Below are 23,383 nucleotides of genomic sequence, written 5' to 3' on the forward strand. Positions count from 1 at the left end.
TTATTTTAAATAACATCTTTAATTTTTTTTTGCAAAGGCAAAATATTAAACTTAAAATAGGTCTTAGTACATCAAAATACTAAGTTTCTAATTGTATTCCAAGCATGGCCTTTGAAACACATCCTGTACATCTTAGGAAGAACATCCTTGATCTTTAATTGTACAGATCTTTAATTGTACAGATTTTACAAACATAATAAATATATTTACCCCCTTACACAGAACAGTATATGTACAACAGCAGTTGACAGTAGTAGCTCAGAACAGCAACTAAGGATATTTCTCACACTCTTAAGTTGTTTTGGTACCCTAGGCACACAAGAGCGAATATGTGATGTCACATGCAGCTAGCCTGCTATTATTCTTCCACTTAAAAAAAATCTTTTGTCCTTCTAAAACACAAATCAAGAATAGCTCAACCAAAATTGTTATCTCACTGATCCCAAATGCTTGATTTCTTAGAATCTCTTATGTAATTTAAGACTATACAATATAAAAAAGATTCAAATGCAGGTTCTTCCTTTGAATGTCCTCTAGATGGAAGGACATTTCAGGAGGAAAACTATTCTAGCATTTTCTAAACTATGAAACTGTTTAAAAACAAATCGGTTCTAAATCACTTTTGCTGATTTTTGCAAAAAATCAAAATAAAAAACTTTTTAAAGCAGAAGAGCAAATAATTGTGAACAAAAATAACTTTTCCTTGTAATGGAACTACATCGTTTATCCAGTAGTAATTTGATTGGGATGTTATTGCTGTTTGATGTATAGTTGTGTTAACATAGTTGTGTTAACATTATTTTTAAAATGGTATCTCTGCAAATCTGGGTGTAACAATGACTACAAATCTGCTTTTCCCAGAAATTGTAGTTCAATTACAATTTTAATCTCCCTTGAAAAAAGGGTAGCAAAATATTTGTAAATTCATGATCCATTTGCGTGGAGTTGACTGATAACAAAAAACAAGTTGTGATAATAGAGACAAGTAAAAGAAAACTTGGACTGCCACTAGAGGGGGAAATATTTTACACATTAAATTTAAATACTCCAATATAAAATTATTTGTGACAATCTAAAACTTTCTAAAAAGACAATGTTTAATGAAGATGTTTCAGATGATTGCACATTCTAGAAAGCCAATAAGATTAGACTCAAAATATTAGGTTACAATTTAAACTTTGTAGAGTATTGTTTACTAAAGGAGACCCATGGTCCTAAAATCATGGAGTAAAACAGGAGTATCTGAAGATTGCAAAGGCACAAGACTTTCATCCTTTGTGTAATTACACTATAAATCTTCATATTAGTCTAACCAAAGTATTTGCTTTCTCTATTTTACCATTTTAAAGTTAAAAAGGTGCTCCTGTTCTCTGTGCAAATCTAAAAATAAAGCCCTTCTTGCAAACCGTTAATTGCTTCAAAAGCAGAGGTACTGAACTATTCCAATAGTAACTACTTCCAATTCTAAGCCAAATAAGAACAAAAGCAAATACTTTTTAAATACTTAAGGACTAATCATGGGAATATTTGCCCTGCCTCTCCCTCAAAGGAATGATAATTTTAGTGAAAATCTAACAAAATGGTCTGCTTAATTATAATGTTAAAACCATGATTAAAATTCAAGTCTGGTAATACTTGTAAGTAAGCTATAGTCCTACAGGAAGCTGCTCCCATAAAATGTAACTTAAAAAGCACACTATTTGATTTTTAAAAAGGAACACTTGATGAAGCAAGTAAGAGCACAAGTTTGGTATATGACTGGCTTCCAAAAGAATTTCACAGGTCCTTTTATTAACACCCTCATCCAACCAAAGATTACCCATAATACATTTGCAAAACATCAAGTCTGTTTCCATATAGACCTATTTATAAGTCACTTTTAAAGCTGTGGTATTATTTTAAATAAATAAAAGGCTAGAGACAAGCAGCTATTCAGTGTCCATGATGTCTAGAATGTTAATTCATTTGTACAGTATTAGTTTCAGTAATGAAAAGAACCTGTAGCCTTTTTTGAGTTTCACAGTGCTGTATTTCTGAATTGTTTTTAAATCTATATTAAACCAGGGTAAATGACTAGGATATATGATGGCCACAAAATACATAAAGGTTTAATGGAAAATGGCAATTGATTTCAATGTAATCAAAAAGTTGATATGTATAGTAGTGGTATGTCTGTTTATTTTACACAGTGGGAATAAGCTATTTGAAGATATCTACAAGTCCAAAGCCAAAACTCCACTGCACCCAAAACAAATTCAGGTTCAGTGAACAATCAATATGGCCAGAAAATGAAGCCTTCAATTACATTTATGTGATATAAAAATGCAAATGCCTTACAAATGTTATTATACAACACAATTAACATGTTTGGCAGGCTTTAGAGATAGTGTGGGATAAAAAAATTGCCCATTGCAATATATTAGGAGTTTCCTGCAAGCAGAAATAACCAAGATTTACATTGAAATGCAAAGAAATTAATTTAGGAACAGAAGATAAAACTCAAATAATGGTGATTAAATGCACTGGCAATTTTGCTTAGTATTCAAAAGGTTTCCTTTTTGTAAGAACAGAAATATTAGTATTGAAGAAAGATGGTATTCTTACTATCACACACCTATTTCTTTACTTACCATTCCCTGGGCTTTTTTCATTGCTTTTCACAGTTGGCTACCATGTGAAATACATACATATCTTGCAAGAATGAACCATTTGGAGGTGTGTTACTTCCTTAATTTGGCTGATGTTCAGCCCTTTGTTCATTAGGAAAGTCTGCATTGCTGAAAACCTGATTCCCAAACACTATTGCTACAACAGAGAAATTTATCTTCAACAATACTTTGATATTACATTAAATTATTACTTATTAGAATAAATGTGATTCAGTTCTCCAATTATGATTTGAGAAATGGAAGCTCCTTCAATGCTTTAGATCCCTTTCCAAAGTGCATAGTCACCTATAACTTCAGTTCTTGTTTGTCACTTGCAGTGCATATTCACTTGGACTTTGAAAATATACATTAGGTTCACAAGTGGAATTATTTTTGAAAGATTACTAATTTGCTATTCAATAAACAAGCAAATTGCTCAATCTTTAAGAATATTCAAGAATCTTTTCTTAAGGGAGCAAAGGGAGATGGAGATTTTTATCAATTTCTAAAGCACAACCTCCTTTTAAATAAAATATTCAGCATTATTAAATTTAAAATACAAATGAGATCGTTTGGTACCAGGATCAAAATTTATATAAAAGGCCTAAAACTGTCAATAAAATTATACATGGCCCAGCACAAGATTTAAAAATAGTTTACTCAATAGTAATTAGAACTCAACACCTCAGTCCTCACCAATTGGCTAAATCTCCACATACAATTTTGATCAAAATTCTCACCAATCCCACTCCCCAGGGGAGCATTTCAGCACAATTTATGCACAAAAACACACTAAGCCTTTTCCATAGTATTGTTACTAAAAAGAAGAGTTCCTTCAAATCAGCGGAAGGGGAGATTAAGCATCACATGCTAGTTACCTTTATCTATAGGTAGAAGTGGTTAATTAAGGTATTCATATAAAACCAGCTGTCGGACAGAGCTAGCTGCACCATTCCCTCAATTTTCCCATTTGAAGTAGTGTCAACCTTGCCATGCTATTCTTCTGTCCTGGTAGCCTCAGTTCTATTGTTTCTTTATGGGTCTGCAGAGATGTTTCTGTTGAAGTGTACTGTCCAAGTCTCAACATTTCTTATATTAGCTTTGAATTTATTTTCTGTATTCACCATTCTGCATCTCCAATGGCTTTGGAAAATACATAATCTCTGCCATTAAGATTCATGATTCCATCTTTGAGGTGAAACTTCCACTTATTCTTACTTCTATGTATCTGGAAAGATGGGATTAAAAAAAACAAAACAAGAAAGGTCTTTCATTTTGTTCAACGATCAGTATGTTATGAATAATAAGATTTGTGTTTGTGTGTATGGAAACAGAGCAGCACTGTTATGTGTGTTTCTTGCTCTAAAAAGTTTGTTTTAAATTAGGTACTATAAATATTCCAAGATAACTTCCTAAAGGAGGACATTAAAATACATCCAAATATGAATATGTATACACATATATATTAATCTTTTCTATTTTTCATAGCTGTCAAATAAATCACAATTAAAATAGAATAATAAAACTGTTTTAAATTAGAAAATGAAAATAATATTTCTAAATAATATTCAGCTGAAATCCAAAATTTTTGTAAACATTTTCAATGAGCCTGAACAGGCACCTTGGAAAGCGACAGCAAGATCTGGATGCATCTGTTAAGATGGTCCTCTTCTACATTCCCATTACTGTGCACAGAATTATATTTACATTGTACTGGATAGATCCCAAAGGTTTTAAACAGATTTTTAAAATTGTTAAATATTTTCCAAATAAATTCATCTACCTATTCTACAATTCTACGATTCTACAATTGTTGAGACCAAAGCCTCTCCTCAGTGAAAAACAATGAAAGCCTGCTTCACGTTTGAAAAAAAAACAACCACCACCTGAAGACTGTGAGGTACAAGGTTCAGCTGTTTGGCCTCCGTTCTAAATGTTATGTCTGGAAGAAACTAAGCACCTCTCATAACCTGCCCAATATCATCTGAACAGAGAAGCATGGTGGTGGTAGCATCATGCTGGGGAGGTGAGGGGAGTTCAGCAGCATGGACTGGGAGACTGATCAGGATTGAGGGAAAGCTGAATGCAGCAAAGTTCAGGGTATCCTCAGAACCTCAGGGCTGAAGGTTCACTTTCTAACATGATGACAATCCTAAGCACACAGCTAAGACAACACAGAGTGGCTTAGGAACCACTCTGAGAATGTCCTAGAGTGGCTCAGCCAGACTTGAACCCGAATGAACATTTCTGGAGGGACCTGAAAATGGCTGTCCACCAAGTCGCCATCCAATCTGACCGAGCTTGACAAGATTTGCAAGGAAGAATGGCAGAAAATTCCCCAACCTAGCTGTGCAAAGCTTGTCGTGTTATACCCACAAAGACTTGAGGTTGTAATTGCTGCCAAAGGTGCTTCAACGAAGTATTAAGTGAAAAGTCTGAATACTTATGCCAATGTGATATTTCAGTTTTTTCTTTTTAATAAATTTACAGACATTTCTACAATTCTGTTTTCACTTTGTCATTATGGGGTACTGAATGTAGATTAATGAGTAAAAAATGAATTTCAGCAACCAAATAATCAAGCTGCAACACAACAAAATTGACAAAAGTGATGGTTGAATACTTTCTGAATGTATTGTATGGACAGATGCATATAATAGACAAACGCATTCGGTTTCATATATTACCTTGTCATACTGGCACACTACAACATTCTCAGTGTCAAATAATTCCTGTCCTTCTTCATCACTAACATCATCTTCACTATTAAGAGGTTCCTAGAAGAGATTAATTTCATAAATCAATAGAATTGAGAACAATTGCTTCATAATATAAACACAGTACTTTAGATACAATGCAAGCATTTTTCTAATTACAGGTACTCCTTGACTTACTACCACAATTGAGCTCAACATTTCTGTTGTTATTGAAACATTTGTTAAGTGAATTTTGCCCTATTTTAGACCTTTCTTGCCACAATTAAGTGAATTCAGTTTCCCCATTGACTTGTCAGAAGATCACAAAAGGTGATCACATAACCTCAGATATTTCAACTGTCATAAACATGAATCAGTTGCCAAACAGCTAAATTTTGATCATGTGACCACTACAATGTTTGTAAGTGTGAAAAATGGTCAGAACTCATTTTTTTTCAGTACTGCTATAATTTTGAATGGCCACTAAATAAGCTGTTATAAGTTAAGTACTACCTGTACAAAAATTTTGGTTCTTTCATTTTTCTTTTCAACTTTTAACTCCTCCAATTAGAGACGATTGTAGTTGTAAACCAAAATGTTGTACTTGGACTTTTTCTCTTTTGGTTTCCTTGCAATCCATTTAATTCTACCACCACTCTTCACTGAATCATTCAATAGTAATAACTTGCCTTCTTAAATTCAAAATAATTGTTGCAAATCTGAAATATCCATAAACATGTTGATATTCTCTAACCTGTAGGGGTAGCTTTCAATAACATAACAAGAAAATAATTGACTCAGATAATTATTTATAATTGATCCACAACAGCAACTACTATTCACTAAGCCAAATGTATATGTCAGGCCTGCAATTATATCTCTTTTAGGATCTTTGGCCTGCCACACACTCTCTTATTTCATTATGCTGTTTCATTAGTGTAGTAGTTGGAAGGGGGGGGAATAGAAAGGAGTAGAATTGTGGAATGTGTTGTTGTCATTCTTTTCTAGAAGCCCAAGGTCATCTTTTGTCTCCTCACCTCTGCACCTGACCGGAACCAGCTGGGTGCAGATTGCAGCGTGGAAGAAGATTGGACCATGTGATGGATTTGTGGGTGTGGGGACAAGATCATGAACTTTCAACTGGGTGGGAATCCTAGGTAACTTCCAGAATTGGGATTCCACAGATGTGCCAAGATGTGTGACTTATTAAATTGGAACTTTAAGGATTGTTTTGTCTTGGACTCTTGATTTAATTCTGCATGATACTTGGAACACTGACAGTACATATTAAAATGCATCTGTATATATAACATAAAACAACTGGAAATAGATATTATCAAAATTTACCTCCTCAACCTGGCCATCTTCACCTCCATCTTTTTCTTTGTCTTCCTCTTCATCATCATCATAATCCTCCTCTTCTTCCTCCTCCTCTTCAGATGATGTATCACCTGCTCCATCCACTTGCAGCACTGAAAGTGCCTGTGAGTGTGCTGGCTGATAATCTTCCTTCTCTGCTTCATCTTCAGATGATGTATCATCCACTCCATCTACCTGAAGCATTAAAGGTGCCTGTGGTTGTGCTGCTTGTTGCTGAGGTTGCTGCTGACCAGCTGCAGAAATCTGTGCTTGCGCTGTTGTAGGTGCAGCCACTGTTGTAGGTATTACTTGGGCTTTGTTTCCAGTAAATAAGAGCTGCTGAGGTTGAATAATCACTCCTGTCTGTTGCGAGATCCCTCCAGGAATTGGGGCCAAAACCTGGTTTAAAAAAAAGAATATCATGAGTATGGCTGTACATATATGAAACCCAGAAAAAAACCCCATATTTTTCAGATTGGCCATAGTTCAATCCAGGAATATTTTGGTTGAAAAATTACTCTAGAAGGCTCCCAGAGTCATTTAAGGGTGTGATTAGGGTAAGGTTGCTCCATATAATTCTTCCCAACTCACTGACTTCCAGCCACCTCTCTAGACCAGGCCATAGTCCGAATTCTTTGTTTCCTTCCCTTTCTTGAACACTTTCTAATATTCTGGTCTGGACATCTGTTCCTTTTTGTGATGGTATCAGCAACCGGATCCGAAAATGGCACTCTGTTTCTTCCCCCAAAGTTCTCCTTCCCTTCATATTAAGTATTAGCCCATCTGTACTCATCTTCCCAGGGCTCTCTCCCTTCCTTCCTCAGCCTCAATTGCTACTGATGCCCCCAATCAAAATATTCCACTATCTCAACTCAACCAGTCACCAATCTTTGCAGCAACTTCTGTCAGAAATTGTCACTTATGTCCTTGGTTTTCTTCTGCTCTTAACTCAACCTGTCCCAAAAGCCATTTCAACATGGAACAATAACATTTTACCCATATTTGTTTCAGTCAGGTTGAAATCAGATGTTCTGAGCAAGAAGTATCTTGGACATGGTTTATTTTGTATATCCCAAAGTATTTTCAGAATTTGAATTATCTCAGAACTTGAATACAAAAATATCATTTTCATGAGTTAGCTCAAATAATTATTTTTACATTCTAGAATTTTGTAGAGTAACCATTTCACTTGATAAATTGTTATAAAGTAGCATTGTCATAAAAGATTACCAGTTTTTTTCTCATGGTTGTATTTTACGTAATGGTGGTAGCTGAAAGAAACTAATTACAATAGGACTAGGCAACTTGGCTGTTTCTGGGTTCCCACTGTGCTGTCTACCTTTTTTTTAAATGACATTTTTAATAATAAAAATAGGAGACTGGCATATTGCAAAGTAAAGTGGTCTCTAGCATATTTATTTCCAAAAACACCACTGGTTCCCACAGAGAACAGCATATTATCTCTGGTGTTTCTTAAGTGGCTAGGCATTTCTTGGCAGCTATTCAGTAATTGTACCCACAACATGCTCTCAAAATTCCAGATGTGACCTACTCAAAATAGAACTAGGTAAGCAAGAAGGGAATCTATTTTTATTCCAGTATCAGCTTTGCTCTACTACTGCAGTTATGCAGCCTTTGCACATGTACTTAGTGCTATTATTTTTCACACACTACAGTCTTGGTGCTCATTGTTAATTGATTCTGGGAGGCACCAAAACATATTACCAAAATGTAGTGAGTCACAAGGCAGCAGACATCATCAAAATGCATTGAGTACCAAATTAAGATGAGTTTCAATTCAGTTTGAGTACCAAGATGCCATTGTATTTAAGCACAGTATGATAAAAAAAAACCTAATTCACCCCAGTGTTCCATCAACTAATTTCCACTAAACTTTCCACTTGTATGTCTATAGACTTCAGTACAATTGATCTGTTCACCCTAATTCGTAATGAATTCAACATTCATTACACTGACTTAATAGTAGTACAAGATCTGTATAAAACTGTAATTAAATGACAAATCTTGCTTGTTTCTTTCTTCATCACTTTCACCAGGTTGGCAGAAGACAAGGCATCAACAAGCCCAAGTTCATGCCTAAACTGTAGCAATAACTTCAGAGAAACTATTTCTCTGTTTTATTCTAAAATGATCTGCATACACTTAGGAAAAATGGACCAGAGCAACTATTAACAGAACAATGCAAGTTGTTAGCAAATACAACAATCTGAATTTACTCAAATAGCACTATACCAGTTCCTAGAACAGGAGGTATTAGTAATGGTTACTCACATTCCTATTACCAATGGCATGGAACTACCTTTGATAACTTTCCAGAAATTTCAGTAAATGGGCAAATTGCAATGACAAGCATTGTAATGGGGGGATCCCCAATCCCCAGGCCGAGGACCAGTACCAGCCCGTGACATGTTAGGAATCGGATGGGCAAACGAAGCTTCATCTTTGTATGCACGGGATCTAGGTTGCTCATGAAGCTGTTTTCTCCCTTGCCGGTCTGTGGAAAAATTGTCTTCTATGAAAATAGTTCCTGGTGCCAGAAAGGTTGGGGACCACTGACAACAGCTATTAACTAATGGTACTATGAAAAATGTTTTGATCACTGGTTTCTGAACACAATTAAAATACTATGATAACCTTTATCATCGAGGGCCCGGTAATTTGCAACCAAGTTCACACCAAAGAGAATCTGCCCACTGAATGTGTGTTGGAAGAACATGTATGTTGAAAGTCTTCTTACATGAAGTGAGATGGGACTGAAATAGATGAATTCTCTATTGGAACTTTTTTCTCTCAAGGGTTTACCACCAAAAACAAGCTCTTTGCCCTCATTCTGGATACTCAGGACATTGTTTAAATACAGAGCCGAGGTGGCACAGTGGTTAGGGTGCAGTACTGCAGGCCACTTCAGCTGACTGTTATCTGCAGTTCAGCAGTTCTAATCTCACTGGCTCAAGGTTGACTCAGCATTCCATCCTTCCGAGGTGGGTGAAATGAGGACCCAGACTGTGGGGGCGATATGCTGACTCTGTAAACCGCTTAGAGGGCTGAAAGCCCTATGAAGCGGTATATAAGTCTAACTGCTATTGCTATTCATATACTAATATTTAGTGACTGAGTCATGACTAGAAATGTATTGCAAAACAGTGTTAGTATAGTTTACCTATTAGTCATGTTGCCATATATTCTTTTGTTTAACTGGGAGCTGAATCCTTACAGCAGCATAAAAGGATTTCTAATGCTCAATGGTTTTTTTGAAAGGAATTTACTTTTTAACATAATTGAAATCAAATAAAGTTACCATACTCTTCATAATAAATATTCATTATATTCCAAAACTCTACTTTCTTGTACCCTAACATTTTATACTCTCCCACTTTTCCTTTTAAGTATTTGTATTCTCATATACCAGCATTATTTGTATTGTCTGAGAGTAGAAGCTTGTTTAGGCACTTAAGTACAAACAAATACAGCCGGGGCAATGTGAAAATAGAAAAGGGATTGGGAGGATGGGAAAACAGATCCAATATTATGGCATGTAAACTAATTTGAGTATTCCCTACATTGCAATTAAGCATTTTTTAAAATCCAGATGGATTATGACATTCAATAAAAAAGCAGTTTAGAGATGTCTATTTAACAGTAATCTTACTTGTTGAATAACAGGGGATTGAACTCCACCAGGTTGCATTTGTGGTATAACCTGCTGCTGTAGAACTACTTGCTGCTGAGGCTGAATAATGTATTGAACACCGCTGGCAGTTCTAACCACCTGTAAGAGTTGGCCTGTAATAAAAAGGAACCAAGTTCAATATTTAAATTATTGACTTAGGTAAAGGAAAATGAATGCATGCTGGATATCTACAGGAGCCAAAACCAAAGGCTTCATTTAATATAAAATAATCACGAGTTTTAAACAGAAAGTCAAAAAAGCAAGTAGTATATGCTTCATTTATAGAGGCAGGTCAGTAAAACAGAGACATCTTATTTCTAGTTGATATATCAATAGCATAACCAAGAGGGGACTGAATGTAGACGTTTATGATCTATATTCAAAGTTATGGCAGCTGTATAGCTTCCACAGTCACAAGAACAAAATTTGAGGGCTTGGTAATCTGCCAGTTCTTACTACCAATTGCAAAGATATTGCAGCTGCTCCTACATGCCTGTTTCCTCTCCATCCTGCTTCATTGGGTCCTTGGACCCAACATCCACCGGGCTGGATCCCTACAGGAGTTGGGCCTGTTTCCTGTCACACTGAATCCCACACCCTTGGCCTCCCTCCCTCCTTGATGACTCACTTCATTTGTTCTGAAGATCTAAGCCTCTAAATAGCTCAGAAAACGATAAAACATGATTTTCAAACTCTCTACCCTGCCCAAGTCTTTCAGTATACCACCCATCTTTTTTCTTTTCCATCTAGTGCAGGGGTAGTCAACCTTTTTATACCTACCGCCCACTTTTGTATCTCTGTTAGTAGTAAAATTTTCTAACTGCCCACCGGTTCCACAGTAATAGTGATTTATAAAGTATTTCAGATTTTATTCATTTATTCATATTTTTACTTTAATAGTATTATTAAACTATGGAAAAAATGTAAACTGACTTTCAAAACAATGTGGTATAGTGGTGAAGATGTTGGATTATAAATGGGAAACCCAGATTATAGTCCTCTCCTTTAGGCATAAAAGCTACCTGGGTGACTTGGGCAGAGTTGTTTTTTCTTCATAATAGGTTGTGAAGTTGAAAAAAAAATCTATCTAACAAGTGCACTAGACCAACATAGTACATTTCAATCCATAACTTTCAATACAACCTTTATCTTGTAGTAGATTGATTTAGGGTCAGATAATTCTACATGTAAGTATCTCTATCAACCAAGGTCAGCTTACATCAGCTTGCTCCTACCTTTTTATGTTTCCTTTCCAAATACTAATATTGATTTGTTTAAATTATCTTTTTGAAATAGGATTTGTTGTAAGCACGAGATTTTAATGAGAAACACCATATAAATATTTGGACTGAAAAATTAGATAAAAGAATACCTGAACTTGTAAGTATCTGCTGAACAGGAGTAACTCCACCAGGTAAAGCCAAAGTGGCTGCTGTAGCAGCAGCACTCTGAAAGATAAATATAGTACAAAACATTACTTAAATTAGGAAATCAGACCTGAGATATAACAAGACAGAGATTTATAAATTATTATATGCAAAATACTTTTTACTCTTATTTTAGTCAAACTTAGCCACATTTAACATTTATTTTTCATTTAAAAAGTAACTTTCTATTTTTAATTTTAATGAAATAAATTGACTTGACAGAAGTAGAACATCACATAAATCTTTGTATACATTCTTACACATATTTATACAATAATTTGGATTTTAGATAACAAGTGAAATTGAATGTTTATGTTCTCTTCAAACTTAGGAATCAAACTGAAATTTATTCAATTTGTTGATAGATTTAAGTCCAAATAAGACAGAACCATATTTAATAACACAGCACAAGTTGCCTATGCATGCTGTTGTCAGCTATGCAAAACACCGCAACTCTGTCCCCCACCTCCAAATCTCATTGATTTGACCCAGATTTGACCCATGCTTAAAGAACAGCTTACAACAGTCCATGAAATTTTAATTATAATTACATGATCCTATAATTTCATTTTAAGCATAATTTAAATAATAAGCAGCAAACAGAATAAGATATAAAAATGTAGACCAGAGCTCCCTATTACTATACTTCATTGATGTAATTTTTAAAATATTCAAGCGAAGAACCTCTGAAGCTTAAATGCAATGTCCTATCTTAAGCAGCATTTTGTGTATGAATGCAAAGATGAATTTATTTTTAATGTTCGCCTGCCAATTTTTGAAAAATTATATTGCTTCTAAAACCAAACTAATTCTAGCTACATTACAGATGTGCAAAGCTGACAGCAGTAATTACCATTAGTACAAGCCTAGGGCAAATTGCTTAAAAATAGAGAAAACCTAATAGTGTAAAACATAGATTTCTCAGATTTTGCAACCATTCTATTTTTTAAGAAAACATTTTTTTTGTATTGAGTCAATGAAGCATCTTTAAATAATTTAAGCCATTTTTTCCAGTTAACAGTAAAATAGATTCTTTTAGTCAATTAATTAGAAAAGACCAATTTTAATGGGAGTGATCTAAGATGGTTGCTTTTAAGAGAACATGAATGTGAAGGCAGTAGATGATTCTATTTAAATCTTGTTTTGTTAAAACAAATTCCTAACAATAAACAGCTGAAATCTTGAACCTGGCTAAAATAGTGGACGTAGGAAGAAAACACGTTGTTAAGAGAACTATAATGCCTTATCTGATTTTTATTATGCACAGTTAAAACATTATGAATTACATATTCTTACCATGGTTGATGCATTCATATGCTGTATCAGTTTGGAATCTGGCATAACTTGAGACTGAGGTGCTGGAATAAAACAAGCAGTCACTGCTATGACCATCATAAAACATTTTATAAACTGTATTGATAAATTATTAAGCTTCCTTTTGTGTTAAATGTAGTAAACTCTGATATAAAATATACAGTTGAGTAAAAGCAGTCTGTAACAAATGCTGAAATCCTGTGATTAATTTATAACTGTTCTTGCAGTGGTGTAAAGTATTTTCAATTTGAAGCACGTTCGACTTCAAAGTTAAAATGACTGTTTCATGAATAAAATTACTTAACTTACTTATTTATAAAATTTATTTCCCCACATTTTACATAAGGTAACTCTGGGCAGCTTACAATCATTAGTTATTAGTTAAATTAGTTTCATAATTGAAACCTCAGCTCTGAGATATGATTCAGTAAGGAAAACTCTACATTTAGCTGATCATATGCTTCTTTCTCAGCTCCACCATCTATCCAGAATCCCAATCTTTTCCCTGCACAAGGAAGTGCAAAGAAAGTCTAGTCAGAGATTTAAATGAAGCATTATTTCTCTGAAAATGTATTCACTAATGTCCACATGCATATTGTGGGAGTGGGGATATATCCTTCCTTGACCTTAATTTTGTCTCGTTTTGTTTTAAAAACTATTAACTGCAAGCTACATGAATGTAAAAAACATCTCATTCAAGAAATTTTTGTGACTGCTTAGGTCTCTGCCACTGGCAATTTTTGGCAACAATTTTTCATCTGGCTCTCTATATAGAATATAATATAAAAAATGGACCCTGAAAAAGAGTTGCTCATCCATGAGTTAGCATTTCATCTAAAGTTACTTACATTTAAGAAAATGTAAGAAGAAAACTATTTTAGTATCAACTTTCCTGCACACTACATGGACATATTTTGCTTTCAGATGGCACTTTATGAACTGATAATTCAAATGGGCAACAGTTGGAAAAAAAGTGAAACTACAATGTCCAATAATATATATTTTTTATTTAAAACATTTAAATAGCCACCCATCTTGCAACAAACTCTGGGTGGCTCCCACTTAAAAAATCAAATAATGTAAAAACCATATTAAAACTTTTAAAATTAAACTCATCAAAACAAAAATTAGGCAGTAACATTAACTGAGTTTCATAGAACCTTATGTGGTAGTGACTTGGGCCAACCATTCTCTCGCAGACCAACACATTTCACAGGATTGTTATTGTTAGGAAAATATTTTTAAAATTGAATTGAATTGAATTTATTATATTTCTATGCCGCCCTTTTCCCTAAAGGGACTCAGGGCGGCTCACAACCCAAGTCAGGGGGGGGATAGGGGATACAAGTAGCGGGAAAAAAAGACATGGACAAACAATACCACAATTTAAAACAACTCAATAGGCACACCATTCGAGCGGGGACAGGAACTCATCAGCCCCAGGCCTGTCGGAACAACCAGGTTTTAAGGGCTTTGCGGAAAGCCTGGAGGGTGGTGAGGGTCCGAATCTCCACGGGGAGCTCGTTCCAGAGGGCCGGAGCAGCCACAGAGAAGGCCCTCCTCCGGGTGGTCGCCAATCGGCATTGGCCAGTGGATGGAATTCGGAGGCGGCCTAATCTGTGGGATCTAATCGGTCTATTGGAGGTAATTGGCAGCAGGCGGTCTCTCAAGTACCCAGGTCCAATACCATGAAGAGCTTTATAAGTAACGACTAGTGCCTTGAAGCGTATCTGAAGACCAATAGGCAGCCAGTGCAGCTCACAGAGGATAGGTGTAACGTGGGTGTACCGAGGTGCACCCACAATCGCTCGTGCGGCTGCATTCTGGACAAGCTGAAGTCTCCGAATGCTCTTCAAGGGCTGCCCCATGTAGAGCACATTGCAGTAGTCCAGTCTTGAGGTCACAAGGGCACGAGTGACTGTTGCAAGGGCCTCCCGGTTCAGGTAAAATTGTTTTTGGTGACTTCACAAGGACCTACACTACAAACCTAGAGTGCCAGTAATCTCCTGATTACAAGATTGGAACACTGGCAATAACCCTCATAAGATTCAGAGAAGGCCTTACTTTGCTGTGTTGCTGGAATAAGGACTTGCTGGGTCTGGGACTGTTGCTGAACTGTTTGCTGTGGCTGCGAGTGGTGGTGATGATGGGAATGCTGTTGCTGCTGTTGTTGGTGCTGCTGCTGTTGCTGTACTTGCAGTAAAAGTTGCTGTTCCTCTGAATGAAATCCATCAACAGCTTTGGATTGCAACAATTTGTTTTCCCATAGCTGAATTTATTTAAAAAAATGTATTTACTGGTGAGTAAATAACAATAAGTTATAAACAAACTTTAGGTTATGTTTCTTTTTACTGACATATATGAGTTACACATTTTTAAACTGTACCATTGGAAACAAATTATCAGTAGTCAGCTGACTCTTTGTAGCATGACATCAATTTCTTAAAAAAAATGACTTTCTTGGGTAGGTTAGAGTGTAGTTGAAATTTAGTATGGACCACCATCCAATCCATTTTAGTACCTCTTGCATGAAAAACAAGGTAATAAAAGCTTCTTTAGCGTTCCTATAGATACCTATAGAGGAATACTTGAAGCATATTGGATAAAAGATAATTGGGTTTTTAATATTTTAAGAATGAATTTGAAACAGAATTATGTACTAATAAGAACGTGTTATTGCTAAAATGTATTTTTTTGACATTTGAGACTAATGTTGAATATATAAAATGGCTAAAATTTTGGTTATAATACACAAATGGAACAAAGGAAAAATAGGTGGGTGAAAGTATTAAAATTTCTATTATGTTCTAACTTTAAAAATATTTTTTAATAAAATGATGCATTGTTATATTTTACTTGTCACCAAAAATTTGTCTGGAATGCATAAAGATGCTTTGGTTCTTTTTTGGAAATATGATCATCATGTAGGAACATTTTATTATGTTGAATGGCTATGTTAAAAGCCAAAACATTTGGGATACAAATACATACATTAATTCAGAACATTAAAAAAAAAAATTAAAGCACTACTGAAATAAAGACTTCATTTGGGACCAATGGATAGGTAACAAGAATAAAGTCATGGAACTGTTTTTATATAGAACTGCAATATAATTATTATATGGTCAAAAAGTGAAAAAGTTTGACACTACCCAAATAGAGAAATGGCTAGGTGTTTGCATAGATGGCTAAATTAATTAATTTCCTTGATCAGAGAAAAGAGAACATCTAAATTTATGGCTAAATGGAAACCACTTACAGACTTTTGCATGAAATGAAAAATGTATTTATGGTTTGTGGTTTTGATTAGAAAAAAACGGATAATAGAAAAAGTAGTTTTTCTAATCGTAAGTGTAAGATATAATTTTGTAAATCATATTTGCTGCAGAGAAAATCAGAAACTCCTATTTCTTTTTATTCTTTCACAGTATTTTTTTTCCTTCTCTTTGTTCTATTTTGTAGTTTGTGTTACTTTTTACATCTTCTTTAAAACTTTTAATGAAGTTTATTAAACATATTCAAAGCATATTATATCTAATTTTTTCACACACAATTTATTGACGGACTGATTCAAGCAGGATTGTTCTTCATAAACCGATATTTTACACAACCATGTTTATAGTCACCGCTTGCTAAAAGGTAAGAATTATTTAAGATGCATGAAGTTACAACTTACTGTTTTAAGTTCCACAAGGACTTGCTCATCCACACTTGCATCAAGAAAGACTTCTCGGACATCATTAATGACATCTTCAATCACAGACCTATACAATTTAGGCTTTAAAAAGTGACAAATAACTGTTTGAAAATGTTTATATATTCTTGCCATATTTCAAAACTTTGAAGGTTTTTTAAAAGTGAAAACAACCTAAATTAAGTAAATGAAAAACTACATGGAAATCTCAAGCTTTCTAACACACATGCCTAGCAGAATTTCACTTTTCTAACATAAAAAGATTAATACTACGGCAACTATGCATTACAGAGCATTCAAATGCTCTTTTGACTTTTAAATCAAATTATTTCACTGTAGGGCAATGTAGTCACACTGATACCAGCTGTACTAAATCTCAATTTTCAGCCAGATAAAACTGAGATGGCATGATTTAGAACAATTCAATAACACCCATAAAATTTTTACTACATTCCAAAGGTAAAAAATGTTTAAGAGCAAGAAAAATAATTACATGAGGCATCTTATTACAAAATGTAGTGTATGGTTTTGATTTCCCATTGAAAACTAATTCAAAAATCCCACTGCACTCAGCTAGTCACCCCATAGAACTTTAATAGAATAAAGGTAGAATAAAAACGATTTGCAAAAAATAACCTTATACAGAAAAACAAGAAACAGCAGCTATTTATCATGTGATGGTGCTTGAAAAGAGCCAGCAAAAGCTTCTAAGCAACAAAGAGAGCGCTTTTTGGTCGTGCCTATGTAGTGCAGGCACCTCCCAGCCTGCTTTCCACAGCTCTCTCCGTATTTAAAGGCTGATGTGGTGTTTAAATGGAGAGGCGGTGACGTGGGGCTGGAAAGCACCTTCCCATCCTGGCAGAGTCTATATTAGAGAGCGGCAATGGCTCTATATAAACAGGGCAGCCACAGGGAGGAGGAACACAAGGAGCAGGGAGTGAGAAAAGCAAGGGGAAGCCATGATGGATCTGAGAGCACAAAATGAGAGCCTCCAAATCAGCATCAGGACTTCGGTTGGTCAGCAGGGGTTTATCTTTTGGCCGGTGGGGTGCTTATTTTTGAGTGCATTTGATTTGCATTGTTTTTTTTTTCCTTAGTGCCTTAGAAACAGTGATGAAAGGGGCCGGGAGGGTTTTTTTTTTCTTTTTTTCCGTGTGACTGCTTATTGTATACCGATGTGAAACCGAGACTCAGAAGCTGAGCCTGTCCTCTCTACAAAGAACTGAAGGGAGAAGCATAGAAAAGGAGGCGGGAAAGAAAGAGAAGCTATTAATATAAAAGCGCTTCCTGAAGAAAACTCGGACGGATCTAAAGGGCCTTTTCCCCAGGTATAGATATAAAAATACATCACCCCGAGTGAAGGGAAGGAAGAGACGTTCTCTGCCAGACTAGGAATTAAAAGGTGCTTTTCAACCATTCGTTACCGATGCCTTAATAGTCTGCGGAAAGAGGCGGTTTCGACCACTGCCCTAGCAGGTTAAATGCTTGGGGGGCGAAGCCTCACCTCTAGGCACGCTTCCCACCCTCCACCCCCCGCCAGCCTTTCCTCTAAGGCGGGGAAAAACCGCCACCTCACCCCCAAGCCTTCCCCCCATCCCCTCCCCGCCTTTCCCCACTCGCAGAGACGAAGCGGGCTCCCTCCAGACCCCTCTTCCGAGACTCCCCGAAGCGGCACCCAGCGCTCGCTCGGTCCGGAGCGGAAGCCCGCGAATCCGGGGCGGTTGTTGCTGCTGCTCCCGTCGCCGTCCCACCCTTGCCCCGCCATCCCCAAACCGAACACCCCCCCACCGCCCTCCCGTTCAGAGCCCCTTGCGCAACCCTAGTCCTTACCACGGGGTTTGTGTTAGTCGAGCTCGCCATGTCCCGCACCACCCCTGGGTAGGACACACACACGCACACACACCCACACCGAGGCAGGGCGCCCCCGACACCCCCCTCCGGACAAGAGCAGGCTGAGGCGAGTTAGGGTCCCCCCTTTCCCCACCGCTGCCGCCGCCGCTGTTGTCCGCCTCCTCCGCCCCGTCTCGCCTCAGGGGCGTCCTCCTCAGCCCGGCTAACCCGCCCGTGCGGAAGAAGCAACCCCCTCTCTCTCTCACACACACACTCCTCTTCTTCTTCCCCCTCCCCCTCCTCCGCGGCCCGGCCTCACACGGCGGCCCTTGGGCTGCAGCCGCCAGCCGTCTGCTCCGCTTGTTTCGCCCTTTATATAGCGAGTGCCGAGCAGCTGCGCGAGCGGCCAGAGAAAGGGGGAGGCCGCGGAGGGGAGAAGGAGGGAAGCGCCGCGAGAAGTAGCGAGAAATCGTCTTCCTCCGCCTCCTCCTGTCGAATTTCTTCCGCCTTCCTGGCGCCAGGACGCGCAGAGGTGGGGCTAAGTCGGCAGCGCCGCGGAGATTGTGCGACAGCTCTTGGCCGCCAGCGGGATCTTTTCGCGCTCCAAATGCGGCCACGCCGATTCCCTGGAAGAGTGATGTCCATCTATCCACCCCACCCCATGTTATCCTTCATTTTCTAAGAGCGCTTCAGGGATTTCTGCCCTAAAGGTGGAAAATAGACGTTATAAGCCTTGTTTCCGGTTTCCGTGTTCGCTAGGCGGGAAAATGATACAAACTAAGTGATCTGTAGATTAATATCTTCTTGCTGTTCTTCCCTCGTGCGCAGACAGAAAATTTAAAGGTTTCGTAATCTGCTGTGCTAAAAATCAAATGAAGACAAAAGAATTGGACTGAGCAAGGACTAAAATCTCAGGATGCCATGACAATCGCCCTTTGAGGATTTGCAATAAAGAGAGCAAGAGTTATCAAATGATTCTCCTTCCTTTCGACTACATATTACCATGAAGATGTAGGGGAAGGGATTTTTATTCTTGACCTGTATATACATGAGTTTAGATTCTCTTTTTGCTTTCGTGTAGGTTTCTGATTGATGGAAATTTGATTTGTTTGGAAAGCAAGTTGGATATCTCCCTTGCTTTTTGGTGAATCTCTGGGTAGTTAAAACGATGTGTTTTCGAGACATTCTTTTAGGATTAGGGTTAACAGCAGTACTATTTTACTGGTAAAACCAGTAAAGCATGTACTATCACAAATCCAGTATTTTTCCAGTGCAGAGAAGTTGTTGTTTTTAGTTGCGAAGTCGTGTCCGACCCATCGCAAGCCCATAGACAATGTTCCTCCAGGCCTTCCTGTCCTCTACAATCCTCTGGAGTCCATTTAAGCTCACGCCTACTGCTTTGGTGACTCCATCCAGTCACCTCATTCTCTGTCATCCCTTCTTTTGCCATCAATCGTTCCCAGCATTAGGCTCTTCTCCAGTGAGTCCTTCTCATTACGTAGCCAAAGTATTTGAATTTCATCTTCAGGATCTGGCCTTCTAAAGAGAAGTCAGGGTTGATCTCCTTTAGGAGGCGGTTTGATCGCCTTGCAGTCCAAGAGGCTTGCAGGAATTTTCTCCCAGCACCATAGTTCAAAGGCCTCAATTTTTTTGGCCTTCAGCCTTTCTTATGGTTCAACTTTCAGAGAAATAGCAAAAGTCAAAATATATATTTTTACATATAGTAATTTATGAATCAAAGTGTTATCTACAAAATGACTTATCCATGAAAAGAGCTTCCTTTTTAGAATATACTAATACAACTTGGATCAAAATGAAAAAAATTACTATTGTAGCAGATCTATTGAGAAGTGACTTATATTACTGTTCTTGAAATTTTGTGAATGGAAGCAAGTGAAACTGATTGATAACTGTAACATTAGATACTGTATTGGCATGGAATGAGAAACCCAAATCTGTGTTCATAAACTTGGTAATGTATAACATTAATGATTCCGATAAATGCAGAGTGTTAATACAGCACTTTAAAATGCACTAGCGTGCACTCTTTTCAGAGTATTACATGTGCATATTCTCTTGTGGTATTTCTATAATTTCTCATTTTTGCAGATATTGCTGTTTTCACATTTACTAAGTTCATAGAATACTAGTTGGCTGTGATATTCATCAGTTTTGTACATAAACATTCACAATTGCCCTGTGTCAGACAACCACAATTTAAACAGAAGGGACAATGTGTTAATTAGTATGCTGAAAATGGGTGAAGGATCATTGGCTCAGTCTTTAAAAGCTATGTGTCCTTTTAATGCAAAGTGCTAAGGCAGAGCTGTGCATTTTATTTAGCTCCAAATTCTATTTTGTATTACAGTGGGACCTCGGGTCACGAACAGCTCAGACCACAACCAAATTGGGTGCTGACCTAAACATCCGCTAAATGTTTCACTCAGGTCACGAACACATCCTTGGGTGCCGATCAAAGTCGCAATGATTTCCCCATCCACACCATTTTTTTGTATGTGCACGCATGCACAGTCAGTCTTGCTTCTGGTCACGACCAAATAGGGTGCCGACTGAAGTCCTGGAACGGATTACCGTTGGCACCCAAGGTCCCACTGTATACTTGTTTCATGGAATCACACAACAGTATATTATGTCTGTATATAGCCCTGCCCTTATATTAGAAATACCAAAGTCAAATAAAAAAGAGCAACAGTGAGAGAAGAGTGGTTATTTAGGAGAGACTGCAAACAAATCGGTTAAGATTGAGCATAATGTAGACACTGATTTTGGATAATCAAAAATAAAGAAACAAAAAGTCCAAATAAGAGCAATCTTCTGTAACTTCCTATCAAATGTGGGTTTGAGAGAGGAAAGTACTTCAGACCTGGCTTGCTTTATTAGATGTCATGGGAACAGCCTACAATATCCCCCTTTAAAGCATGGGTAGACTTTCCCGGTCCACAGGGAGCTGCATGCAGCCTTTTTTGCAGCAACCAAAATCAATTTAAAATGTTAAAATGTTTTTTTTTTATTTTGTCTATAATTTTTTGTCTTTGATTTTTTTTTGTCTTGCCCACCAGCTATTATGCTAGGAACCCGCTTTTATATCATGGTTTTACCCACTGTCAGTGATCCCATTGCCTGTTTAACATGGCTCTCAGTCAGTAATACTCTGACTTTGAACTACTGTACTAAAAGATGGCCTATACCCTTCGTTCCTAAAGGAAATCAACCTTGACTATCCTTTGGAAGGACAGATGCTGAAGTTGAAGCTCAAACACTTTGGCCACCAAATGAGAGGGGAGGACTCATTGGAAAAGCCCCTGATGTTGGGAAAGATTGAAGGCAAAAGAGGAAAGGGACAATTTCACCATCCTCAGAGTCATTTGATTGCAATCTTGGTGCTTGGCAACAGGCTCGCATTTACAACAGATACAGTGAGTTGCAGTCATGTGAACATAATTTGTGGCATTGCCAGCCAGCTTCTGACAAGCAAAGTCAATTGAGGATGCCGGATTTACTTAAGGACCACTTGATTCACTTATCAACACCCTAATTTGCTTACTGACTATGATAATGGAGGTTGTATAGATGGTAGTAGAATTGGGTCTGATCTTGTGATGGCTCACTTAATGATCACTTCATTAGTGACCAAAATTTTGGTTCCAGGTGTAGTAAGTGAAGGAATACCTACACTGATCTAATGTTGCATAGCCTTTTCTAGATACAATTCACAATATTAGATGCATCATAAATTGCAATATGTGTTAATTTTATTTATTTACTTCTTGACCACCATCTCCCTCATAGAGGGACTCTGGACGGTGGGCATTATTGAAGTGGGCTGTTATATACAAAAACCTAAGTAATAATAAATTTATCTCTAAAATACCACAATTGTCTTTTGTTTTTCACAGTTAAAAAAAAATCCCAGTGTGGTTACTTCTTCCTTTAATCAAATTAAATGTAAAATGATTATTATTTAACAGATTTTTGTGTGAACCCTATTTTAAATGTCGTTTTAAAACATTTGTGTATTTAATTTGCATGTAATTTGAAATAGGTCACAGAATCATGAGAAACAGCTGGTGAACGTATATTTAAAAACCTAATACAGAAGAAAAGGCTATGGGAAGGAAATGCAGAAAAAGATGTTCCCCTTTTTCTATTTTTTTTAACCCACAAGTATATCTGCATTTCTCTCTTCATTGTCTCCTTTTTAATAACTTCCATAAAATTACCTCATTGCCATAGCATTCCTGCAATTCTCTCTCCTCTTTTACTGAATGTCTGTGGAGATTCTTTTACTGAATGCTTCCGTTCTCCAACTGAACACTCGTCTTTACATCAGCCACTGTTTAGTCTTCAAATTAACTCAGAAATTGAGATACGGAAGCACCTATGAAGCTGTGTTTTACAAGAATTGCTAACACCATTTTTCTTTTCTAAAGCTGCCTGTTTCCATAATTTTTTGCATGCGTATTAATTTATGGGTAAGGTTATTCAGTCAAAAAGACTTAAAAACTTACATGCAATGGATTTCAAAAGATTGAAATTACAGGCAGAGACTTTAGGCTCCTCAAAAGAGAGAAGGAGATGGAGAAAGAAAAAGCAGAACTGAGATTTGGATACCAACTAATAAAGTACTATACTTCCCATACTGACAATGTGAAATAGGAACAGTTCTGAAAAATCATTGGTTGACCAGCAACAATTACAGATGA

At 37.0% G+C, this 23,383-nt stretch overlaps 1 protein-coding gene and 1 long non-coding RNA gene across 3 annotated transcripts in view; one reads left to right on the forward strand and one right to left on the reverse strand.

Annotated features, from left to right (window-relative positions):
* On the reverse strand, positions 1 to 19,956 carry GTF2A1 (general transcription factor IIA subunit 1). 2 transcript variants are annotated; one of them, XM_032232450.1, is made up of 9 exons: positions 18,660 to 19,956; positions 16,812 to 16,913; positions 15,200 to 15,404; positions 13,118 to 13,179; positions 11,767 to 11,842; positions 10,374 to 10,507; positions 6,692 to 7,102; positions 5,336 to 5,425; positions 1 to 3,876 (listed from the first exon to the last, which is right to left on the reverse strand). In XM_032232450.1, the coding sequence occupies exons 1-9, from the start codon at positions 18,687 to 18,689 to the stop codon at positions 3,769 to 3,771; spliced, it is 1,218 nt and encodes a 405-aa protein (XP_032088341.1). In that variant the 5' UTR covers positions 18,690 to 19,956; the 3' UTR covers positions 1 to 3,768. The 2 variants fall into 2 exon arrangements, with proteins under 2 accessions (XP_032088341.1, XP_032088332.1); XM_032232441.1 differs by lacking the exon at positions 18,660 to 19,956 and adding an exon at positions 18,181 to 18,603.
* The window catches only part of LOC116518914, a 14,013-nt gene continuing 7,549 nt past the window's right edge, over positions 16,920 to 23,383 (forward strand). Inside the window, exon 1 of the long non-coding RNA XR_004256597.1 lies at positions 16,920 to 17,842. This is a non-coding gene — a long non-coding RNA (uncharacterized LOC116518914). The remainder of the gene's footprint in view (positions 17,843 to 23,383) is intronic.

This window comes from Thamnophis elegans, chromosome 1 (genome assembly GCF_009769535.1).
Source record: "Thamnophis elegans isolate rThaEle1 chromosome 1, rThaEle1.pri, whole genome shotgun sequence".
Classification (NCBI taxonomy): domain Eukaryota; kingdom Metazoa; phylum Chordata; class Lepidosauria; order Squamata; family Colubridae; genus Thamnophis; species Thamnophis elegans.

Bases quoted from the DNA above. Each gene is read 5' to 3' on its own strand.
- GTF2A1 (XM_032232441.1), bottom strand. From the start codon at position 18,246: ATGGTTGAAAAGCACCTTTTAATTCCTAGTCTGGCAGAGAACGTCTCT. The intron at 11,843-13,117 runs GTAAGAATATGT...TTTATCTTTCAG, and splicing joins ATATGAATGCATCAACCATG to AGTGCTGCTGCTACAGCAGC. The intron at 7,103-10,373 runs GTAAGATTACTG...TTTTTAAACCAG, and splicing joins AATCCCCTGTTATTCAACAA to GTTTTGGCCCCAATTCCTGG.